Here is a 25,399-nt window from a genome sequence, read left to right as displayed (position 1 = left end):
ATGGCCAGCGGTGAGATGATGTGTCTAACCAACTGCGTCTCCATGCTTTGTAACTTATATTTCAGCTAACAGTATAGGTGCAGTAGGCAGAAGCTGGGCTCCCGGGGGGGTGTAAGAGCAGGGTCAGGGCACAGCATACTGCAGACTTTGGCCACTGAGCTGGAGGGAGTGAAGACAAGCTGTAATGTCACTGTAGTGTAGCATTTACAGTGTAGTGATATAGTGCTGCATATTGAGGGAATGTACTGTAGTGTAGAGGAGTGGAGGCAATGTAGTGTAGAGGAGTGGGGGCAATGTACTGTAATGTAGTGATTTCTTTCAGTGTAGAGATATACTGTAGGACCTGATTCTGGTTGGCTTAGACTTGCGGAGTCAGGTCCTAGACCTGGGCGGGCGGCTGACGTCCTGTGGTGGGAGGCAGGTTGGTGGGGGCCTAAAACATATGTTTGCACCTGGGCCTACTAGACATTAGTTCCGCCACTGAGTGCTGTGTAGGGAGATCGGTGCTGCTGCTGTGATCTGTGCGGTGCTGGTAGGTGGGGGTTGCTGTGCAGGAAGAAGGGTTAGGGGTGCTGACATGCTGGGATAGGTGTTGGTTGCTGTGTTGTGCTGGAACAGGGTTGGTGAGTGTGGCGAGATGGCATACAGGGATGGGTGCTCTGCTGTGATCTGTGCTGTGCTTGAAGAGGGGTTTTAAATGAGGGGTGCTGTGCTGGGTGAGGGGTGATGGATGCTACATAGTAAGGGGAGAGTCTGGGGTCCTGTGTTGTGAGGGTAGACTATGCCGTATAGAATGCCTTCTGTGGTAGGGCTGTAAGGGACTTTACGCTAACATCCCCCCGTCATTTAGGTGCTTATTTTTTTTAAATCTAGTTTAAGTTGCAGCTGACACCAGAGACGGGAACTGCGGTCTGAACCTTGCGGGAACCAGAAGCAGACAGCTAGAGACGGGAGCCTGACCCACAAAGCTGCTTGAAGCTGACACCAGAAGCAAGAGTCAGGAGCTGAGGTATGAACCTGGTGCTAGCCGGAAGCTGATATCTAGAAGCACGAGCCTGGAGATCGGATCGGACACTCGCAGCTGCCGGGAGCTGGCAACTAGAAGCAGGAGCTGTGCAGCAGCCTGGAGCTGACAGCCGGAGGTAAGTCGGGGGGTCGAGCGCAGTTTAGGATGTGGCAGTATGGCCCTCTACCTCACAAGCTGCTTCACACCACACTTGCACCAATGTTACATAACTCCCTCTTTCTCTCTCTCCGACTCTCCCTTTCTATCTCTATCCACCCCTCCGTCACTCTTTTCCTTTCTCTCCTTTCCTTTACAGCTGATTTCTCCCTCCTCTCTATTTCTCTCTCCTCTCCTTCTCTCTCCTCTCCTTCTCTCCCTTCTCTCTCTTCCTCTCTCTCCTTCTCCTCCTCCCCCCTTCTCTCTCTCTACATCCTTAGCCTCTCTATCTCCCTCCCTCTCATCCTCTTTTACTTTGTCTCTCCCTCTCCATTATTATTATTATAATTTTATTTATAAGGCGCCACAAGTGTTTCGCAGCGCCGTACAAAGGAACAATACAGGGAGACAAAGCTTGGCATAACATTGAATAAATAACAAAAATACAGTACAAATAAAGAGCGCCACAGATCAATACACATTACAGCTTGGATATAAGTAGTGAGGACTCAATCAACATACAACTAGAGGCTTGATGCCAATGATGGAGAGGAGTATGCGGACAAAGATGGTCACTGAGTGTTGGAGTATAGGAGAGCTGTGAGTGAAATGTGAAGAGAAGTGGGCTTTGACAACAGGAGGGAAGAGGGCCCTGCTCAGAGGAGCTTACAATCTAGTAGGAAGGGGAGACAGACAGATTGCAAGAGGTGCAAGCGAGTGGGTGGTGGTTAGATAGCAGGATGTAAACAGGCAGGGGGTTGGAGAACCAGCTGGTTTATGCAGTGGAAGGGTACGCTTTGATGAATAGGTGAGTTTTCAGTGCCTGTTTGAAGCTTTGCAAGGTCGGGGAGAGTCTAATGGAGCGAGGGAGTGCGTTCCACTGAGGGGGTGCAGCACGGGCAAAGTCCTGTACTCTAGCATGGGAAGCAGTGATCAGGGTGGAGGAGAGACGACAGTCGTCATTTCCCTCTACCCCTCTCTTTCTATCTCCCTCCTTTCTCTCCCCCTCTTACCCTTCTCTCCGCCTCTCTCCCTATCCATTCCCCTCTATCCCACTCCACCCTTCCCCTCTTACCCCCTTCCCTTCTTTCCCTCTGTCCCCTCTCCCCCCCTCCCTCCTCTTTCCCCACTCTCTATTTCTGTCACCTCTCTCTTCTGTCATCCAATGCCTCTACCTGCCATCCTCTGTCACACATTGCCTTCCCCTGGCATCATCCACTTACTACCTCTTTTACTCTCTCCCTGAGGTCACCCACTGCTTATTTCTATCACCCTTTGTCTCTCTTTGTAAACCACTGCCACTCTATCTCCCACTATCCATCCCCATCGTCCACTACATCACCCTCTACCTTTCCCCGGTGTGACTGTCACTATCTCCCCATTTCCCTCTCTCTCCTGTTGGTCTCTGACTTTTTTAGACATCACTCTTTGCCTCTTCCTGTTACCTTTTCACTGTCACCCACTGCCTCTCTACATCATTTCCTTTGAGACCACACCATTGTAAGGCCATGGCCACTGTTCCAGTTTTTTTACTTTTTGCACTGGGAGCCGAATTGCCAAGAAACAGTCCAATTGTTTTTGGCTGAGGGGATCAAAATTTCTAGTTACGCCACTGAAACCCCCCCCCCCCCACACACACACACACAGCCTAACCCTAACCATACTCGCACCCCTGCGGCCTAACCTTAACCCTACTCATATCCCTCAAAGGCCTTACCCTAACTAAAAAAAACACACACACAACCTAACCATACACCCCCTGCCCCCCTGCAGCCTAAACCTACTTCTACACACAACTCAGCCTAACCCTAATAATAATTCTTTGCAGCCTAGCTATAACCATACAAATACTGCTCCCGCCTGTCCCCTTATCCACACTACCACTACTCCAGCCGGCCCCTGCTTCCCACTACTGCTCCCGCCTGTCCCCTTATCCACACTACTCCTACTCCAGCCTGCTGCTGTTTCCCACTACTGCTCCCAGCCTGTCCCCTTATCCACACTACCACTACTCCAGCCGGCCCCTGCTTCCCACTACTGCTCCCAGCCTGTCCCCTTATCCACACTCCCACTACTCCAGCCGGCCCCTGCTTCCCACTACTGCTCCTAGCCTGTCCCCTTATCTTCTCTATTACTACTCCAGCCTGCCCCTGCTTCCGACTACTGCTCCCAGCCTGTCCCCTTATCCACACTACTACTACTCCAGCCTGCCCCTGCTTCCCACTACTGCTCCTAGCCTGTCCCGTTATCTTCACTATTACTACTCCAGCCTGCCCCTGCTTCCCACTACTGCTCCTAGCCTGTCCCCTTATCTTCTCTTTTACTACTCCAGCCTGCCCCTGCTTCCCACTACGGCTCCTAGCCTGTCCCCTTATCTTCTCTATTACTACTCCAGCCTGCCCCTGCTTCCCACTACTGTTTCTAGCCTGTCCCCTTATCCACACTACTATTACTCCAGCCGGCCCCTGCTTCCCACTACTGCTCCTAGCCTGTCCCCTTATCTTCTCTATTACTACTCCAGCCTGCCCCTGCTTCCCACTACTGTTTCTAGCCTGTCCCTTTATCTTCTCTATTACTACTCCAGCCTGCCCCTGCTTCCCACTACGGCTCCTAGCCTGTCCCCTTATCTTCTCTATTACTACTCCAGGCTGCCCCTGCTTCCCACTACTGCTCCTAGCCTGTCCCTTTATCTGCACTACTACTCCAGCCTGCCCCTGCTTCCCACTACTGCTCCTAGCCTGTCCCCTTATCCACACTACTATTACTCCAGCCTGCCTCTGCTTCCGACTACTGCTCCCAGCCTGCCCCCTGCTCCCCTCCAGGCCTCACTGTACAGTACCCACCCATAGCCACTATCCGCTCAAACCCCTGGCTTCCAGTATATACCTCTCTGACTTGTACACTACCGACAATATCCCTGCCCCCCCAGGAACATACACTGTCCATGCTACCCCAAGTCCTCCTAGCCACAGTACCCCCACCCCAGGGACATATACTTTCCACACTTTTTTGTGTGTGTGGAGCTCAATGTGTTTTTATTTTATTTCTGTGGGGGCTAATGGTTAATGTTTGCCCTGTCAGGGGTCAATGTATTTATTTTACCTGTTTGGGCTATCAGTAAATATCATTGTTTTCTATTTGAGCCAGTGTTTTATCTGGGGGGGAGAGGGGTGACAATGTGTTTATTCCTGTGGGGGGCAAATTGATTTTGATGTTTTTTTTTTCCTGCTGGTGCAAATGTGTTTGTATTTTCCTGCGGGGCCAGTCCATATATTTGGTGCACGGCCATGCACCAGGGCAGTGTAATGGCATTAGCATATAGCTGCAGATGCAACTGCAGCAAAAGTTGCAAGAAAGGCCGCAACTGCATGCAACCTGGAATTCTACCCTATAAGTAGGGATCCCGCCCCCTTTCACAGACCCCACCCCCTCAGCAGACTCCACCCCCATTAGGGCTGCTTTCATAAATTTCCCGGGCTGGTTTTTCATCCCAATCCGCCCCTGGCTAGGATCATAGTTGAAACCAGGCAAAGACCCTACCTTAATGGGCTCCTACCACCCAATCTACCAAGACTTTAAAATATTAATATTGAGGCTCAATAAAAACATTTAAAAAAAAAAAGAAACTGTAAATAGCGAATCCATGTTTTCAGTTCACTTACCCTATGTATGGAGCGTTATGACGACAAGTTGTAAATCCTCTCTCACTGCATTCACCTGTATAGAAGTGGCACCGATAAAGAGGTGGTGATGAGGAGGTGCTGTGGGTGGTGCGGAGTAGGGTGTAGGTGGTGGGGGCAGGAACACTGCTCGTACGGCACAATTTGGGCTGAGGTCCGTGTTATGGTGACCAGCGTGCTTGTACTGGGTTCTTCCTTAATGTTTCTTTCTAGGTCTTAAAGAAGAAGACAAAGGAGACACAACTTTAGAATTTTTTTCTTTCTTTCATGTCTAACTTACTACATAGAGATAAAGATACTGTACATCTTACACACAGACAGACACAGCAGCGATTGCCGCATCCCATAACCCCCTCCCAGCCCCCCTGCACCTGGGGCCTACTTCTGTATCACTCAGAAGGGGCCACATTTGGCGCCATTCCAATGGTGGTCCTATTTGCACATGTGCACACTTGACGAGCTGTTCGCTGCAGAGGGGGCGGACACTGGGCTGGACCAGGGAATGCCCAGCATTATATGGGTGTTCCCCCTGGGAACGCAGGTGGGCCGATGCCTGCTGGGGGGTGGACGGCTGTCATCACATGACGTCAGCGCCTGCCATCTCTGACGGAAATAAAGGTAAGTCTAGACTGACTTACGGCCACATGTGAGGAGATGTGTTCATGAATGGGCATTCGGCCAATCTGTGTTCTGCCGCTAGCTAAGCAGCAAACGACCGCTGCTTAGGGATTGGTATTGATCCTCTGGAGTGCTTCCAGCATTCAACAGCATGTGCAAACACAGAGTTTCTATGGACTGCAATGACTGCAGCCCATAAAAGCCAGCTAGGACTGCACTGTAAGGCAGGGAGTGGCTTCCAAAATGAAGCCAGCTCTCTGCCTATCACAGCCTGGACTGGTGAACTGCATCTGTCTTTTACTAACACTGAGCACAGTGGCACATTGTCTGGGGGTAAAATCCTCCACTGGACAGTCCTGTGGTGTTATTATGTATATCCAATATCTAACTATTGTTACCTGTATCACGTTTCTTTTTTCGTTTGCTGTAAAAAAATAAGGAAAAGTTAGTTAGAGATAATAATTGTATTCCTGGAAGGAGAACCCTCCAAGCCCACCATTAATACTAGGTCCAAAAGATCACACCCAAATGTAACTGCACTGTTTCCTGTGTAAAAACGAGAGGTAGACCGCTTGCTTCGAGTGTCGGAAACACCCCCTGGAACGGTGACAATGGGATGTAGTCCGCAACCCCCTAGTGATGCCTTTAATGATAATATAGTAAATAATAGTTAGGCAATAATGCAGTAACAGGATCTGTATAATATTATTAACTTACCAAATGCAAATCATTATCACTACAAGCAATATTAGTGATGGTATGATGCCATAGAAGATACATTCTAGAAGTTTGTCTTCTGTTCAAGAAAAACACATTTGGTTAATAAATGCATTTAATTTACAGCCAAGTTATATATAGCAATGTATTTGTATAAACATTTATAGAACAGAGTGGTTTGGGGGGAGGGTGGCAAGTAAATACACACTTGCCGATGTCGGCCAGGAGGGAACACTGCAAACTACTTCTCACTCCTAATAAATACAAATGTAATATTACTACTCACCATACGTACTACTAATGGGGGCTGGTGGGATGATGTCTCCATACTGGGCCAGTATGTTTTGGGCCTGTAATACTTCTTCAGCAGATGGTGTTACTGCTGGAATGCCTGCTGTTACTGCACCTGTGAAGCAAAGACATATAAACCTTTAGGAATATTACAATGGGAAGAAGCAGCCTATCACAGTCCCTCCCCAATCCCACATCTCACTGGCTATGGCCCACCCAATAACCATCAAACAAACCGTGTTATGCATATCCCGCCCTCACAATTAGGTGGCATTCATAAAGTAATTACCCAAATGATGGCATTAGAGCAGGCCTGGTCAACCTGTGGCCCTCCAGCTGTTGTGAAACTACAAGTCACAGCATATCTTGCAACAGTTTTGCTATTATAAAATGCTAGAACTGTGGCAAAGCATGCTGGGATGTGTAATTTTCCACATCTGGAGAGCCCCAAGTTGGCCAGGCCTGTATTAGTCGATATGGTACAAACATCCACAATCTGCCATACCACACCCTAGCTAATCTCTTATACAGCCCTCATTTCTAGTTACACTCCTACATTTACCCTGGGAAATATATGTCCCTGTAAATGTTCCTACTACTTAGTACTTACCAACTTAGAGATGGCCACAGGCATAAGGAAACTAGGAAAATGCCCAGGCCATTTGGAATATAGGGGCATGCTTCACATGCCTAGGGCTGGCTTAGCTTCAATGGTCAGCACCCGGGAATTCATTTTAAAAAGAGGGGGAGGGGGGTGGTATATTAACTAATTATAAGGGGACAAATTAAAAATGATGGAAAGTGTAGTGGGGAACATGAAATTACTCACAGAAAAGAGAGGTATATGAAATATCTCAAAGTTTCTGTCACATTACTGTGTGGCACTATATGGGGCATTAGGAATGTGTGGCATAATGTGTAAGGATCAATAATGTGCGGCATAAGGTGTACAAGGGTATTACTAAGATTTTACACCTTAGTAATGCCCTTGTACACCTTATGCCGCACCTTACTGTGTGGCATGGTGGGAGAAATTTACGAATATGGATTCCCTTGAAATTCATATTAGTATTTTTCCTACGACTGCATACGACTGTTTCAGCCGTATGCAAAGTCTTTGTAACCCTCCGATGTCGTAGTAATTCGTATTAGCTGCACATATCTACGGCCGCTAATACGAATTTGCAAAAAAGTCTGCAAAAATAGAAAAAATTAATAAAAAAACAGCGTGGGGTCCCCCCCACAGCTGTAACCAGCACCAGGCTGAAGGAGCCAGGCCGGTTTTTTTATATATATATATATATATATATATATATATATATATATATATATATTTATTTTTCTATTTTTTTTTTTACACTAAAGCCTGCATGGATCTGACTGATCCGTGCAGGCTTAAAGCAAATACGACAGGGAAATCAAGGTGTATTTTCCTGCCGTATTTTCGTGGCTGTAGTTTCATGCCAATTAGCAGCCGTATTATCAATATCTTTTGAATGGTGATTCCTGTCGTATCCTATCGATGGTGTAGACATTCGTATTTGTACATACAAATACGAATGTGCCATCTTTAGGAATACGAATTGCTGTATTTTCGGGATAGTAAATCCCGAAAATACAAATGTGTAAAAAAAAATAGGTGTATTTCTGCCTACGAATACACCTATTTTTTACGAATTCATATTAGTAAATGTCCCCCTATGTGTATAAGGTGCACTACTGTGTTCCGTTATGTGTAAAGGATATACTGTGTTGTGTAATGTGAATAATGGTTCGTACTGTGTGATGTAACGTGAATAAGGGGCACTACTATGAGATGTAACGTGTATACAGTAAAGTACTATTGTGTAGGATAAGGGACAATAACTTTATTATCACCATATAACTCACATGTAGCCATGGGTAAGTAAACAGCTGATAGAAAAACACTTTACCCCTATTCTATTCTTGTACAATATATTTAGTTAGAATTACCACCCCATTTATGACTGATGCGGTGCTGTCATTTTTTGTTTTGTTGTAAGCTGTGTATTGTATAACCTGTTCTAAAGATATATATATATGTGTATGTATGTATGTACTGTATTTGTAAAAAAAAAGTTCACTTACCTTCCATTGGTGCTACTATATGTGTTGTTGTTGTTGTTGGTAATAATATTAATTATCACAAATGATTACAGAAAACACTTTTCTCCAGATAAGAAAAATTGTAATCCTTCTTCTCCAATAACTACCTTTCTAAAGATTCTGTTTCAGCCTATCCCATCTTATGTTCCAAAGCTCTATTGTGATGTCATAATGACATCTAGAATCTGATTTCGGGATAAAGATAAAGTGGCAAGCGATAACCAACCAGTTTATAACTGTCCTTTTTCAAACAGAGCCTGTAATATGGCAGTTAGCAGCTGATGTATTTTATAGTTTGACAATTTATTTCTCTAAAGTTTCATAAATCTCCCCTTGGGACTATTAAAGTGAATGTGTAAAGCAATACAAATAATGTGTTAATGTAATTTTCCTTAACAAATGGTAATAGGATTATTTCATTTCTTAAGGCCCCAATACACTATGCAATTTGGGCACGATTTCACCCGATTCGGATGAATCGGGCCGTGAAATCGGCCCAAATCGCACTTGCAGACACCCCGTCCGATCCGATGCGCGGTCCCGTGCGCATCAGATCGGGGTCGGGAGGTCGGACGGGCTGCACATAAGATTTGCTAAATCTTATGTGCAGCCCAGCCCCGGAGCCGTGCAGGGGATGACAGCGGGCGGGGGATGCCGGCTATAGAGAGCCGAGCAGGGGGAGGCTGCATAGGGAGCCGGGCAGGAGGAGGGTGACAGCGGGAGCAGCGCGATGGGCAGGGAGGATGACGCTGGCTGCCGGGCAGCGGCGGGAGCCGGGAGGAACACACTAACTTGAGAAAAGAAAAAAGCCCATACAGATGACTAGCAAGCCATTGATTGGCTGAGACCTCTCCCCCCCCCCCGCATGGCTCCCTCCTCCTGCAGCTCCCCGGGGACCGCATATGATAAATCCATGCGATTTATCATATGCAAACCTTAGCACATCAAGTGCCTAATCGTGTGTCCCCCTCCCGTGGAGCTGCAGGGGAAATCAGGTCCGACTTGTCCTTATGACAAGTCGGGCTAATGTATGGGGGCCATAACAGTGTCACTTTTATGTATACCGTATATTGCCTACAAGAAGGGTCTTACCCTGCTGGATGTACAGGAAAAAATCCCCAGTTTTACAAATGTGTTATTATTTAGTAATACTAATAGATCCTCTATCTCTCTTCACTTGATCACTCTCCTACCCCCATAGATTTGTAATGTGTACATGTGGCTATGGCGTGGGAAGCTGTAGGTCAGCAGACTGATACAAAATGGTTTTAGTAGGTGAGATATAGAAAATTCATAGCTGTTATGTGTTTGGCACCCTGGCACATGTAGTCACTGCCACAATGTATTTCAGGCCTGCATACCTCCCAACAGTCCCGATTTTATCGGGACAGTCCCGATTATCAGGGCCTGTCCCGCTGTCCCACCCGCGGGCGGCAGTGTCCCGCGGTGTGGGGGGGCTGTTGGGAGTCCCCCCTGTCGGTTGCTAAGCAGCGGGGAATAAACTGCGCACAGCGTCTATTCCCGCAGCCAGGGGGCTGGGGGCATGGCTAGAGGCTCACAGAGCCTCTGGGTCATGCCCCCATAGCGGCAAAATGGGGGCGTGGCCTCGTGGGAGAGCCGCGAGTATAGGCCACGCCCCCAAATCAGGCCGCCCCCCCGAAAATTTTGCCGCGCCTGCGGCACACAGCCGCAGCGTCCCGCCTGCTAAACTGCCAAAGTTGGGAAGTATGGGCCTGGCTAACCTGTGGCTCTCCAGATGCTGTCAAACTACAAATCCCTTCATGCCTTGCCACAGTTTTGCTATAAGGGAGTGTTAAAACTGTGGGCTGTGGCAAGGCATGCTGGGATTTGTATTTTTTGTGTGGTACACACCGTGCTGTCAATAAGGTAGTAAATTAGTATATAAAAAGAATAATAATATCACGCTGAGCACAATGATGGAGGACACGCTGTACTTAAGGTAAGAAGGTTATATAAAGAAATAATAATCTAAACCGTATAGGAAGGTAAAAAACAGAAATTGGGGTATGATAGACAAACAAACATATAATGTACAATGTTTTAGCAAGCAATAAGGTATTTAAAACTGTAAATGTTAATAAGACTTGACTGAATTCCTGACTTAATGCATGCGTCCCAGCTGGAGTGTGTGTGTGTGTGTGTGTATGTATGTATCTATGTATGTATGTGTGTGTGTGTGTGTGTGTGTGTGTGTATGTGTGTGTATATATATATATATATATATATATATATATATATATATATATATATATATATATATATATAGTAGAAATAGATGGAGTCACTCACCAGTCTTGTAATTGATCAAACAGTGGGGTTTTAATCAGGCAGCATGGCAAACAGTGATGGGCATCGACATTTCGGTCCGCCTCTGGGACCTTTTTCAAGATATATATGGAATAAATGGAGGTGCAATCCACTTAGAATAAGCCGCTGGGTGTAGCAAACAGTTAGTAGCCAAAAGCAGCAAAGCAATTGTGAAGCCAAATAAAAGCCTGGTTTAGCAAGTAGGCTGACATGCAATAGGTTCCATACAGGCAGTTGGCGAATCTGTAATAAGCTGCTGTACCTGCGTGTTAGTGTAAGCAGGAGAGGTCAGGTTAATTGTACACCCATATACAGGAGTCCCGGGTGAAACCTTTCAAGTTTGGGTATAGATGCATCAACTCACTGTCATTGAGGGTATGATAGCGGCACCTCCGCAAGGCAGATGGAAGTCTGATGCCGTGGGGTTCCACACTGTGGGAGGCGATCACGTGCGGCTCCAGGAACCAGCGTGCACGGCAGTGGTGAGAGCGGTGATCCGGGCGGAACTAGGAGTGGCAAAGTGGAAGATAGTAAGGGCAGAAGTCAGGAACAAGTCTAGGCCGGAGACTGGCGGATGTGGAGCAATGCGCTTCCTCTCCTGGACAACCAGAGACTTTTTCAAAGCTGGGATTTGTAGTTTCACAACATCTGGAGAGCCACAGGTTGGCCTGTCCTGATGTACGTTAACGAATCGTGGCAACATCCGGCATGGGTACATCTGTAGGGAGTAATGAGTGGCCAATGGGGAATTCTACCCCTTTTATACCAGCCCTGTAAATCTTGTTGATTTGTCTCTGTGGAGATGCTGCACTTGGACAATCCAGTATATAGAAAACAAAAGAAGAGAGTAGAATTGTATGGTGCAGGTGCCCTGTACTATTAGATGTATTCAGACTCCACTTATAATAAATGTTAATAAAACACTGTGGGGGGAAATTTACTAAGATGTGTATTCTACTTCACATGTGATGTTGCTATGGGCAACCAATCAGATCCTGTCTACTATCTTCTAGATGGTGCTAAATAAATAAGTAGATTCTGATTAGTTGCCCATAGCAACATCACATGTGAAGCAGAATACACATCTTTGTAAATTTCCCCCCTTTTGTCTTTTTTTTTTACACGCACATATATAATGTGCTCAGAAAGTATAGTGATAGTCAGCAGAGGCAATGGGCCTGATTCAGAGCTGTGCACTAAGCTGTGTACATGTGCAGCCTAGCGAGCAGGTACACGCTCACACATCCCTCGTATGCGTCTGCACGGGTGATAAATGATTCGATTGGTCTCTCAGCATCAAATCATTTTTCTTTCCCTTTGTGAATAAAAGTCGGTCTAATGACTATTATTTTGGCAGCAGATGGCCGAATTCGGGGTGGGCACTGACATCGTGTGACATCAGCCACCTGCCCCAAGCAGGCATCGGCATACCTGTGTTTGCAGGGGTCTGCCCAGCGGTTTTCTGGGTGCACCGACTGGTTTTCTGGGCATGCCCAGAACATTCAGGGTCCCCTGTGTCCGTCCCATGCACGCCCTCCGCCCGGCGAGTAACACTCGTGCAAACCTGACCACCAGGGACGTGGTCGAATTCCGAGTTGCACGATAACAACTTTCTTATCTGCTGCTAGTACGGTAACGTACATTACCTCTCCCTATAGTGGGATGAGGAACATTATACATCTGTGTCCTGGATGATATCTGCTGCTAGTATGGTAATGTACATTACCTCTCCCTATAGTGGGATGAGGAACATTATAGATCTGGGTCCTGGATGATATCTGCTGCTAGTACGGTAACGTACATTACCTCTCCCTATAGTGGGATGAGGAACATTATAGATCTGTGTCCTGGATGAGATCTGCTGCTAGTACGGTAACGTACATTACCTCTCCCTATAGTGGGATGAGGAACATTATACATCTGTGTCCTGGATGATATCTGCTGCTAGTACGGTAACGTACATTACCTCTCCCTATAGTGGGATGGGGAACATTATACATCTGGGTCCTGGATGAGATCTGCTGCTAGTACGGTAACGTACATTACCTCTCCCTATAGTGGGATGAGGAACATTATACATCTGTGTCCTGGATGATATCTGCTGCTAGTACGGTAACGTACATTACCTCTCCCTATAGTGGGATGAGGAACATGATACATCTGTGTCCTGGATGAGATCTGCTGTTAGTACGGTAACGTACATTACCTCTCCCTATAGTGGGATGAGGAACATTATACATCTGTGTCCTGGATGATATCTGCTGCTAGTACGGTAACGTACATTACCTCTCCCTATAGTGGGATGAGGAACATTATAGATCTGTGTCCTGGATGAGATCTGCTGCTAGTACGGTAATGTACATTACCTCTCCCTATAGTGGGATGAGGAACATTATACATCTGTGTCCTGGATGATATCTGCTGCTAGTACGTAATGTACATTACCTCTCCCTATAGTGGGATGAGGAACATTATACATCTGGGTCCTGGATGAGATCCGCTGCTAGTACGGTAACGTACATTACCTCTCCCTATAGTGGGATGAGGAACATTATAGATCTGGGTCCTGGATGAGATCCGCTGCTAGTACGGTAACGTACATTACCTCTCCCTATAGTGGGATGAGGAACATTATAGATCTGGGTCCTGGATGAGATCCGCTGCTAGTACGGTAACGTACATTACCTCTCCCTATAGTGGGATGAGGAACATTATACATCTGGGTCCTGGATGAGATCCGCTGCTAGTACAGTAACGTACATTACCTCTCCCTATAGTGGGATGAGGAACATTATAGATCTGGGTCCTGGATGAGATCTGCTGCTAGTACGGTAATGCACATTACCTCTCCCTATAGTGGGATGAGGAACATTATAGATCTGGGTCCTGGATGAGATCTGCTGCTAGTACGTAATGTACATTACCTCTCCCTATAGTGGGATGAGGAACATTATACATCTGGGTCCTGGATGAGATCCGCTGCTAGTACAGTAACGTACATTACCTCTCCCTATAGTGGGATGAGGAACATTATACATCAGTGTCCTGGATGAGATCTGCTGCTAGTACGGTAACGTACATTACCTCTCCCTATAGTGGGATGAGGAACATTATAGATCTGGGTCCTGGATGAGATCTGCTGCTAGTACGGTAACATACATTACCTCTCCCTATAGTGGGATGAGGAACATTATAGATCTGTGTCCTGGATGAGATCTGCTGCTAGTACGGTAACGTACATTACCTCTCCCTATAGTGGGATGAGGAACATTATACATCTGTGTCCTGGATGATCTCTGCTGCTAGTACGGTAACGTACATTACCTCTCCCTATAGTGGGATGAGGAACATTATAGATCTGGGTCCTGGATGAGATCTCCTGATTTGTCTTATGTCAGATCCCCAGATTTGGAGTATTTTAGTATTTGGAGATAAAGGGACTGATGAGGGAGGATCTCTTTATATTGGCTGGCAAATTATGATCTCAAACTGCAACATATTATTGGGAAATGTCAGACACCAGCAGGATCTGTCTCTGATGGTAATATTTGCAGTCTATAGGCCCATACACACTGGGTGATTCTGAGCTGAAAGCCGCCCTGTGTGTACCACCCGGCGACGAGCGCAGATATACGTGCTCCTCATCACCACCGCTCATCTGCTCATATTACCAGCAGATGAGTGACGGGGTGGATGGTTTTCCATAGTGTCCTGCTATGGAAAGCCGTCCACCCCTGGGAAAAATATGAGCTCCTGCGGCGAACGCCGCAGGGAGCCTGAGGACGGTGGCAGGCAGAGGGATGGAAGTCTCTCTGCCTGCCCCAGAGCGTTTGTGGAGGGGAGGTGGGCTCCCCGGGTGCCAGGCAGCACAGGCTGCCCCCCGGGGGTGCCAGCAGGGGACCGTATATTCACTACACCCGATCGTAACGATCGGGTGCAGTGAATATATGAATATCTAATGAGCGGCTCCGGCGCCCCCTGCTGGCTGCTGTGTAAAAAAAATATAAAAAAAAATAAAAAAATATTTTTTTTTTTATTAAATATATATTCATGTGCTTACAGCACATGAATAAAAATAGCATGCCCCATCCTCAGAATAAAATTCCTGATTTTTTGACACCAAATGTAAAAAAACAAAACACTTTATTTTAAAAGTTCACATTCCACTTCTCCATAAAAAGATAGCGATTGCTACTCGGTGAATCATGGCAAAAAAACCTTCAAATGTATTCGCCATGTTGTCATTGAATAGGGTGATTCACCGTTTTAGTCAAAAATTCGCCAAACAGGACAAATTCGCCATAAAAACATGGCGAATCAGGCTCATTGAATACCGCCCATAATATTTTTTCCGGGCGTTAAAATAATAAAATTGTGTACACACGGTGCGATTTGGGTTAGCGATTTTTACAATATTTTCAAAATCGATAGCAAGACAATGCAAATAGCACTTTGTTTTGATGATTCCGATGTGCTGCCCCGCGGCATCGGAATCTAAATTACAAATAAAGGGGGAAATGTAATCGGAGGAGAGCTTCAGAAAGTGAGAGATTTGGTAAGGAATCTCCAGGTTTTTTTTAAAGTGGCAATTATTTGATTTTGAAGTGTAAATGATTGCCGCTTTAAAAGACTTTCTTACAAAATGTCACTTTCTGAATCTCTCATCCTATTACATTTCACCCAGACTGTACTACACAGTCTATTTCTACCATCTCCGAATGAGGGCTTAACGCAGCATGGCCCTGCTCCCCCACTGATGCCCAAGTGGGCATCAGCATGCTTTTGTCCATCATGGTTTTGTCCATCTGCCAAAATTGCAGCCTTGCTAACAGGCTCTAGGACCAATACTCTTGCTTTCCCTCACTCTCCCCTAGAACCAGATTAAGCTGCCTGTATCACCTGTACCCCAAGCCTACAACAGCCACAGTGATAAGTGACCAGCTTCCCGAGTGCTGACTACATGACTGCGGCCCTATCAGGAAGGCTGCCTTATATCTGTGTTTGCCTGGTCAGTGTGAGTCCTTATGTATACATACAAGACTTACAATGATTAATAAGGCATTTACACTACTGCATATGTGCGTGATTGGTGGGCTGAAGGTTACACACGATGCCACAGATAATGCCATGTGACGTATTTAGGAGAGACTCTGTTGGTACAATGTGGTAGGATGTGGCATCATTCTGTTGCATCCTACCACATCTACCGCAGACGTTATATTATAAAGAGGAAGGAATTAATACTTCCACTTCAATTGGGCATTAGGGAATGCCAGGATAATATATAGTTTCTGTTCTCTGCTCAGTGTGAAATAATTCAGAGCGAGATGCCCACGTGAGTGAGTTACCAAGTCCCGGGCATCTCTCTAATGTTGGTCATTTCCTTTATTGCCAGTCGTGCCCTAGTAGAATTGTGTTGCGACTGAGATGAATTTTCAGCAAAAAAAGAGAACCAGATAATACACCCGACACTAGAAGGTTCTCATATGACCCGGTGTGGCAGACGGGGCTGCTCGGCGATGTCCGACACAAGCATGTTTCCGAGGCTCTCTGCACATGTGGTTTTGGTGGGCATCAGAGCCGGTCCTAGCCAATATGATGCCCTAGGCAAGATTTTGTCTAGTGCCCCGTAGCACTGCCAGTAGTTCCGCCTCTGACCCTGTTCCCCTTTCCCAGCACCATCATCAGTCATCACAGCAGTCTTCATTTTGGTGCTCCTACCCTCTGTATTTTAAATAGAAACCGTGTGCACATTTGGCGCGCATCCCAAAAAGGGGTGGGTTCTCGCTGGGAAGGGGCATGGCCACACAATAGTACCCCCAATTCAAATTATGCCACACATTAGTGCAACTTCATTCACATTATATCATGCGATAGTGTCCCTTATTCACGTTACATCATTAATAGTAGTACCACTTAACCTTATATATACTTTACTTCTCACAGTAGTGCCCATTATTCACATTACATCACACTGAATTGCTCTTTTTTCACATTAGACCACACAGTAGTGCCCATTCTATATGTTACACCATACAGTACAGCACCTTATACACATAGGGCCTTATTCTAGTTCACTCTTACTGACAAAATCCTCCTTAGATGGACAAAACCATGTGCACTGCAGGGGGGCAGCTGTAATGTGTGCAGAGAGAATTAGATTTATGTGAGTTATTTTGTTTCTGTGCAGGGTAAATACTGACTTCTTTATTTTTACACTGCAATATAGATCTCACTTTGAAGTAAAACTCACCCAAATCTAACTCTCTCTGCACAAGTAACATTTGCCCCACCTGCAGTGCACATGGTTTTGTCCATGTAAGAAGGATTTTGTCAGAAAGAGTGAACTAGAATAAGGCCCATAATGCCACACATTAGTAATGCCTTTATACACATAATACCACACATTAATGCCCCTTACATGACATACACTACATTATTAATGTCCTTATAAACCTAATGCGCATTACACATTATGCCAACCTTTATTAATACCCTTCTACACATAATGACAAACGTTATGTCCCTTACACATATGTCGCACATGATTCATGCATTTATACACTGCACACATATGCCCCTTACACATATGCCCAACACTATTGCACAACCAACCCACTTGCACACAGCACTCGCACACCCACTAACACTGTGACCTCTGCCTCTGCTTGGATACAGATGTTTCCTCATACATCTTGCCTCAATACACCATGCAGCCCCCGGCCAGCTCTGCTAACTTGGGCACCTTTTTTGCTTAAAATTCATCTTCTTTGCATATTATGTGACCAGGACGCTCAAAGAGCTTCCGATGATTAAAATGATATGCAGCATGTCTATATTCTGTGTGCGACTGTACCTGCATGAATACACTATTTCATATGCAGATACAGCCTCACTCACACACAGAATATAGGCATGCTGCATATAACTTTAATCAGCAGAAGCTGCTGGTGCCCGTTTCCGGGTGCTAATGGGGGGTTGGCTAACTAGACGCAAACTTGTTGCTTTCAGCGACTGTGTCCATATGTGCACAAATTGCACCTGCCATAGAGTAAAGCCCCAATACACACTAGGTGATCAGAAGAAACCAATGCGCTATCAACAGCTGCTGGCACTGGGTTGTCAGACCCAAAAGATGCTGAAATACAAAATAGGAAATGTGCCAGCGCTGGCTGTACCAATATGTAGACAAGACGGTTCTCAATTTAAAAAAAGTTTACATATACATAGATAAGGCAAAATTACATACACATAAAAATGTAAATATAAAAAACATGTATAATGGTGATGAGCAATAAATATATCACAGGGATATTGAATATGTGGTTGGGAGCTCCATGTATAATGGCTTGTTTGTAGATGATTAATGGTATGATAGTGTATATTACCATCCGATGTTTTCTGGTAAAGTTTGTAGGCCAGAAAAAGGTGGTGGCAGAGTCCTGGAGTTCCCTTATTGAGGGCTCAAACCTCCCTATTAGGCGTCTTCTCCTTGGATGCTGGAACGGTTAGGAATAATGCAGATATCCCAAATTGGTACTTGTGTACTTTCACGGCTCCCATCGCAGGCCAAATGTAGTGGAATGCGATTTTTGCAGCTTTAAGCATTTTTTTTTAAATCGCATGCGATCGCATCGCACACGATCGCATCGCATGCGCTTTTTAACAGAAATGCATCAAAATTTTTGACATTATCAACGCAAACCCGAAGCGTGGCGAGCTCAGCGAGCCCGCGAGGGGCGGCGGAACGCGTCCTACGACCTTTTCATACCCCCACTATCCACGTCGGCATGGAGTTGAGAATAGAAAGTGTGGTGAGCCACCGAGCCCGAAGCGTGGCGAGCGCACGCGGACACCTGTGAAGCCCGCGAGGGGACGCGTATACCTGTGAAGGTATCCGTGTCCCCTCGCGGGCCTCGCCACGCTTCGGGCTCGGTGGCTCGCTGCGCTCGCCACGCTTTCTATTCTCAACTCCACACCGACATGGATAGTGGGGGTATGAAAAGGTCGTAGGACGTGTCCCACCGCCCCTCGCCACGCTTCGGGTTCGCATTGATAGTGGGGGTGGTACAGCCTCAAAAATGACATTTGGGGGCCATTGAACATGTTTGATACTAATTTCATTGCATTTGGATGCTATTCTGTTAAAAAGCGCATGCGATTCAATTTTTTTACTATGGACATCGTGGGAGCCGTGATTATACACAAGTACCCCCAAATTAATTGTGATAGTCCAGAAAAGTCAGGAAAATTGTGGACGTCAGTGGGAGGATGGACAGGTCACTTAGTAGCATGATGGATGAATCAACGCGTTTTCAATAAGCTCAACGCGTTTCCCCAGATGTTCTCTGTCCGGCTTCCTCAGGAGCACCACCTGGACAGAGAACATCCGGGGGAAACGCGTTGAGATTATTGACTTTTCTGGACCATCACAATTAATTTGGGATACCGTTTTGTCGATTTCTGCCATGAATTGTCGCGATCGTGGCCGAATATCGACAATCCATGGCCGTTTACGCAGACACACCCCCTTTTCAGCGATCGCGAAGTGTGACATTGAATCGCGCTTGTCAATCTGTGGTCGAACAAAATGAAAACAGGCCAGGGTCACGGCTGCCTGGCTGACAGCCGTGACCCGGGATTGAATACCCCCCTTAATGAGCACACTATATCTCCATTTATACAACCGGAATCCTAGGCACGTGACCTTATTATCATAGAGAGATTATTGGGTGAGATGTATCAAACTTGTGAAAGAGATTACAAGGAACCGTTGCACATATCAACCAATCGGCTCCTCACTTTCATTTTATAGACTGCAATAGATAAATGGCAGAAGCTGATTGGCTACCATGGGGATCGTCTCCACTTTCGCTCTTGCTATGGCTTGATACATTTCCTGAGAGAACATGTCAATGTGATGGAGCCACATATGTTATTTATTACCAGTTATTTATATAGCGCACACATATTCCGCAGCGCTGTACAGAGAATATTTGAACATTCACATCAGTCCCTGCCCCAGAGGAGCTTACAATCTATATTCCTTACCACTTATACACGCACACAGACATTCTAAAGTAAACTTTTGTTGGTAGCCAATTAACCTACCACATACTTGCCTACTTTTGAAAACTAGTTTCAGGGAGATTATAGATGGTAATAAAATTTTGCACAGCGCCCCATTGAGGGGGCGTGTCATGCTCCACCCAAAGGGTGTGTCTAGTTCCATATATGGAAAGATTGTGAAAAGATGTTGTGAATGTAGCACCTAGAAGCGTGGGTATGTGCTGCTATATCTGAGAGGAATCTTTTAAAATGACTTATATCCAAATGTTGATGATCCCCAAAGCAGTTAGTTAGAGATACTATACTTGCTAAAGTGCTGGGAAATGGTGCTGATAATTCAATGTATTGTAACAGTGTAATGTGGGCTAGGTGACATGAGGGAGATTGCTAGACTAATGAGGGAGAGAAGGAGATTGCTGCTATTTCAGGGAGTCTCCTGCAGAATGCAGGAGGGTAGGCAGCTTTGACCTACCAGTATATTTTTGGATTTTGGTAGGAAACCGGAGTACCCGGAGGAAACCCACGCAAGCACGGGGAGAATGTTATAAATACATGCTTATGTTGTGGAGACCATTTCAGAAATCTATTATTTCTGAGAGTACAGGGGAGCGGGTCTGCATGCTGTCCGTGGTGCTGTAGTGATTTACTATATGTATCTATCTTTCTCCTTCTGCGCAGCCATTCTACTCCCAAACTAGTGTTCAATCGTGTGAACGGAAAGCGCACCCCAGCAGTCAGCCCTCCTGCAGAGGACGAGATTTACACACCAGCGCACGAGGAGAACGTCCGATTTGTATATCAGGGTAAGAGTGTGTCCTCCCCCTTTCCCTTATACTCTGGCTTTATCTGTAGTACAGGTATGGCCAAACTATGGCTAATGATGTGAAACTACAAGTCCCATCATGCCTTGCCACAGTTTGGCTATTAGGGAATGCTAGAACTGTGGTAAGGCATGCTGGGATGTGTAGTTTCATACAGCTGGATGGCCACAGTTTGGTGTATTCCACCAGTATATTAAATTGTCAGGGATTGGTTAATGGTGGCTGCAGATCAGAACTGTGCTAGAAAATATGGCATGAACGTGCTGCTCATTGATTGCTAGCTCCTGGGGCCAGCCTTTCCTGACTTCATTCTTAAATTTAACCATAGCAAAAATACAGAAATAAATAAATAAATTGTTTGCTTATTTGTGTTTGTTATCTGATGGGATGTCCAGATATAAATGGTGATGCACATTCCAATTGTCATGTAATGGAACAGAGATGTTTGAAACCTTCCATGACATCATCATGTAGACTCTTTACTCATAGAGGGAAATCCTCATTATGTCGTTTTTCTTATGTTTTGTACAACTGAGTTGGACGTTGCCCCTTATATCTGACCGGTCCTTACTGAATTGTGAAAGAACAAGGAAATCTTTGAATGATGATGGATAAACTGTAATCTATAATCCAACTAGATTAAAAATGATTGTATTGTAATCCCCTGCCTATTGTAATCGTCCTGTAACTGCCCTATATCGTACATGCACCGGAGATCGTTTGGGGATTACATTGAAATTGTGGTCTGGTTTATTTGGGAGGAAGTCAATTTACCGACAACCATTGGCAGACCGTCAAAATGCCGACATGGCAAAAAGTCTACATGAGTCATGCTTTTTTTTTCTTTGAAAGCGACTCGTACTTACTACATGATCCAAGTGAGCATAGAGTTAGATTATAATAGTGTGCTGAGAGCAGCGGGTCATGTGACGGGACCTGGTACTTTTATATAAGGTGTCCGTGTCAACCTATGTCGTCAGACACGCCCCCTTCACCAAAAAAAATAAAAAAAAGAAGCCAAATGTTGTGCCACACTCTGGATACAGGATCACACATAAACTAATGCCCCCTGAAGGTTATACAACATGTAAATCCTTTTTGGTGCCAAATGCAAAGCCCCATTTTCCGGCTCTACCATCAGAAAACTTTAGGCAGCTGACAAAATCGCTTAGTCAAAATTGACCATTAGACAATATCTCACTGTGTGTACTGGTCTTAAGACTCCACCTCCACACTTTCACTAAATAGTCTTTAAAGTGGGTATAGGTGGCATTGTGGGGTGGGGTGGGGGTGGGGTGTGAGTGGATAGTGCTTTGAAGTTTTCGTCTAGGTTGCCGAAAAAGTCTTATGGTGCCTGTAGATTTGGGCCTATACAATGTGTGCTATGCGATTTGGACTGTACACATTGTGCAATTTGAACTACACAAGATTTTGACTACACTATAATATTATGTGATGTAATAAAAAAAAAACACCCGCATGCACATACGATTTATCCTTGTGATATTGACTACACGGGTGCGTGTATCGCATGGGAAAATAAACCTGGTGTGATTTAAACTAAAAAGATCAAATCGCATTGGGTGATCGCACAGTACGGGGGCACCTTTACACCTGGCCTTTACAGACAAACCTAATAGTAGCTAACCCTTTATTACTGCTTTCCCCCAGCCTGGCAGGAGGTGCAGCATCAGCTGGATAAACCGGAACTCGATGAGTGCAGTCCTCAGCAATACCAAGATCAGTCACCAGCTCCTGCTCATAACGGTACAAGCTCACAGTAATGATTCTTATTTCTAACTACAGCTTTATACAGTTAGCTGGCATAATGTGTACTGGACCCCGATTTGGGTGTCGGGGTACATGTGGGGGTTCCATACATGCTTATGTGCACTATTATGTTTTAAAAACTAGAGTATAGACTTAACAAATTTAATGTATATTGAACAGGTAACCCTTGTTACTTTGTATAAACATTGTGTGCGTGATAGAGAAAACCATAAGGGCTAGGGCCGGGGTGGCCAAACCAGTCCTCCACCTGTGGATCTGTACAATGGGCCTGATTCGGCCTTGCTGTCTGGGCTGCGAGTGTTCAAACTGTCGAACTCACGCACCCACCTTCCCCTTGCACTTCTCCACCCCTGTGCACTGCTGTGAATGCCTACACAGCTGTGCACAGGGGAAAATCATTCTCCACCCTGCTCGCAGCGCTATGTGAGCCAGGAATCGCTGGTGCCATCAGAGGCCCTCCCTTCTGGTGGCCAGGGAACACCCAGATACAGCTGGCGGCATGCCTCCAAATGCCCGCAGGGTGTCATCCTGCACTCGCTGCCTGCGGACGGCTCATACATGTGTGGTTGTTCGATCATGCTATGTGCTGCAAATTCACATCCCATCTGAATGGGTCTGAATTGGGCCCCAATGTGTCGGTTAGGAATGAATGCAGCTCGATTTTTTTAAACATGCGACCGTTAGTAATGACTACACCTGTGCACCAGCGAGGTGGTCTGGAAAACATGACCTGTTGGTGGATCTCAGGGACCGGCTTGACCACCCGTGGGCTATGGAGTATGTGCAACTGTGTCGACTCTTATTCCTCTGGCGAACAAAGTTGAGGGTTTTTATTTTCTCATTTAGGGGCCCATTTATCAAACTATATTTGCGTCTAAATCCCCGAAAACGCACGGGGATTTAGTAATCGCATTGTAAAATGCGATCTTGATAAATGCGCCCCTTATTATTAGTCAGGTCGTTAGCAGCACCTGAATAATTGTGTTTTTCAGAGGAAATGATTGATACGATATGCAACTTACAAGCAATCGGTGCCTCTCACCCTTCATTACATTCTATACAATACAGTTTGTCAAAAAACATACAAATGTAATTATTAACCAATGGCAAACATATGTACTCTGGGGTATCACCTTTTATGGAGAGCCTTTATTGTGTAGATTATCCAGGCTGCTGCATGGCTTCTAACATGGAATCCTCTGGCTGTCACTGAGCACGTGCTGGCAGCCGCGGTAGCCCATAATGTAATAGACACTGAGACGTTTGTACATACGTTCAGAGTCATTCTTCTTGTGGCATTTATAGAAGTCCGTACTTAGGGCCTAATTCAAGTTGGTTTGCAAAAGCAAACTCCTTCTCTAATAGACAAAACCATGTGCACTGCAGTTGGGGCAGATGTAACATGTGCAGAGAGCTAGATTTGGGTGGGGTGCGTTCAAACTGAAATCCAAATTGCAGTGCAAGAATAAAGCAGCCAGAAGATACTCCCCCAATGTAACTCTCTCTGCACATGTTACATCTGCCCCACCTGCAGTGCAGCATGAATTCTGGCTTCCTGCCCCTGTATCTTAAAAAATTCAAATGGGTAAATGTGAGATTGCAGCTTAATGTGTTGGAAAAGAAAGTTTTATTCCTGGTGATAAGGTTCTAAGTGGAGATCAAGTTGTGGAGAGAGATAAAGTGGAGCAATTGCCCAAAGTAACCAGTTTCTGTCCCTTCCCAAGCACATTCTTTAAAATGACATAAGCTGATTGGTTGCTTTGAGCACCTTTACCATGTTCTCTCTTGATGCATCTCTCTCAAAATGAATTATTAGAATTGGTATTGGTTTAAATGTCAAACTGTCTCCGGTGTAACCACTTCCAATTTTTTTTCTCCGCCCTCTTTTACTTTCTGCAGGTTTTGTTCCCCTCGACCTTGATGAGTGGTGGGCTGAGCGCTTCCTGGCCAATATTGAGAACTAAGAGGAGCGAGGAGACCCTTATCCCGTGTTCTGTTACTGCCGCTAAATATGCACAGTTTTGCCTCTTGCATTAGTACAACTGTACGGGGTCTCGCACTGCGGCATTCTATCCGCAACAGGAGACCATGCAGTGGACGTACAAATACGCTTTCCTCACCATATGCCTTCTCTGTATCTGCTGTGATTCATCCTTTACAGATTTCAAGGTGATTTGAGAGAGCACAGAATGATCATGTACCGGACACTGACCTGGAGGTGCTTGTAGTACAAGATGGGCTGGGAGGAATGCTCTGCAGAGATACATTACCCAAGAGTTGGGATTACACTGGGCTGGAGCAGTGCACTACAGTTTACTGAAGGGGTAATAATCATAGAAATATTTATATTGAGCATTCACCTTCCTTAATGTCTCCTGCGCGCAGCATTACAGCCATCTGCTGACCGTCTGCTAGTGTAGGCAGATCTTTTCTACCCAGTGGTATTCCTGTCCATGTCAGTATGGTGTCAGGCCTTTGTTGCGTGTTGTGGACACAGGTGAAGCCTAGGACTAGTCTCCCTCGTGTCTCGTTCTTTATGTGTTTTTTTTGTAAAATCGGAGGGGTCTGTACAGTGCGGGAAATGTCTATTTTTCTAAATAAAGGTCATGTTTTGCCTTGGAAAGTAAATCCTTGATGTGTAAATGACAGAACCCAAAGATTTAGAGTTTCTCTGTAACTGCAAAGTTTTGATATGAATGTAACCGGTGTCTGAGGATGTTGGGTAATATCCCTTTAGAGCATTCGGTCAAATCACATGCTCATCACAATGGCCTTTATTCAGATCTGGTCGCAGT

The 25,399-nt window shown here is 45.5% G+C and overlaps 1 protein-coding gene across 1 annotated transcript; it reads left to right on the top strand.

Annotated features, from left to right (window-relative positions):
• Positions 1-25,123, top strand: LOC146021180 (MAPK regulated corepressor interacting protein 2-like). Its single transcript, XM_083154979.1, has 5 exons — positions 1-10; positions 1,049-1,142; positions 20,671-20,795; positions 22,485-22,580; positions 24,504-25,123. The coding sequence occupies exons 1-5, from the start codon at positions 1-3 to the stop codon at positions 24,566-24,568; spliced, it is 390 nt and encodes a 129-aa protein (XP_083011105.1). The 3' UTR covers positions 24,569-25,123.
• Positions 25,124-25,399: the final 276 nt, after the last annotated feature.

Source organism: Crinia signifera, chromosome 7, assembly GCF_055691185.1.
Source record: "Crinia signifera chromosome 7, ASM5569118v1, whole genome shotgun sequence".
NCBI classification, from domain to species: domain Eukaryota; kingdom Metazoa; phylum Chordata; class Amphibia; order Anura; family Myobatrachidae; genus Crinia; species Crinia signifera.
The sequence above is the reverse complement of the archived record's forward strand: the minus strand, read 5'-3'. Positions and strand labels throughout refer to the sequence as shown.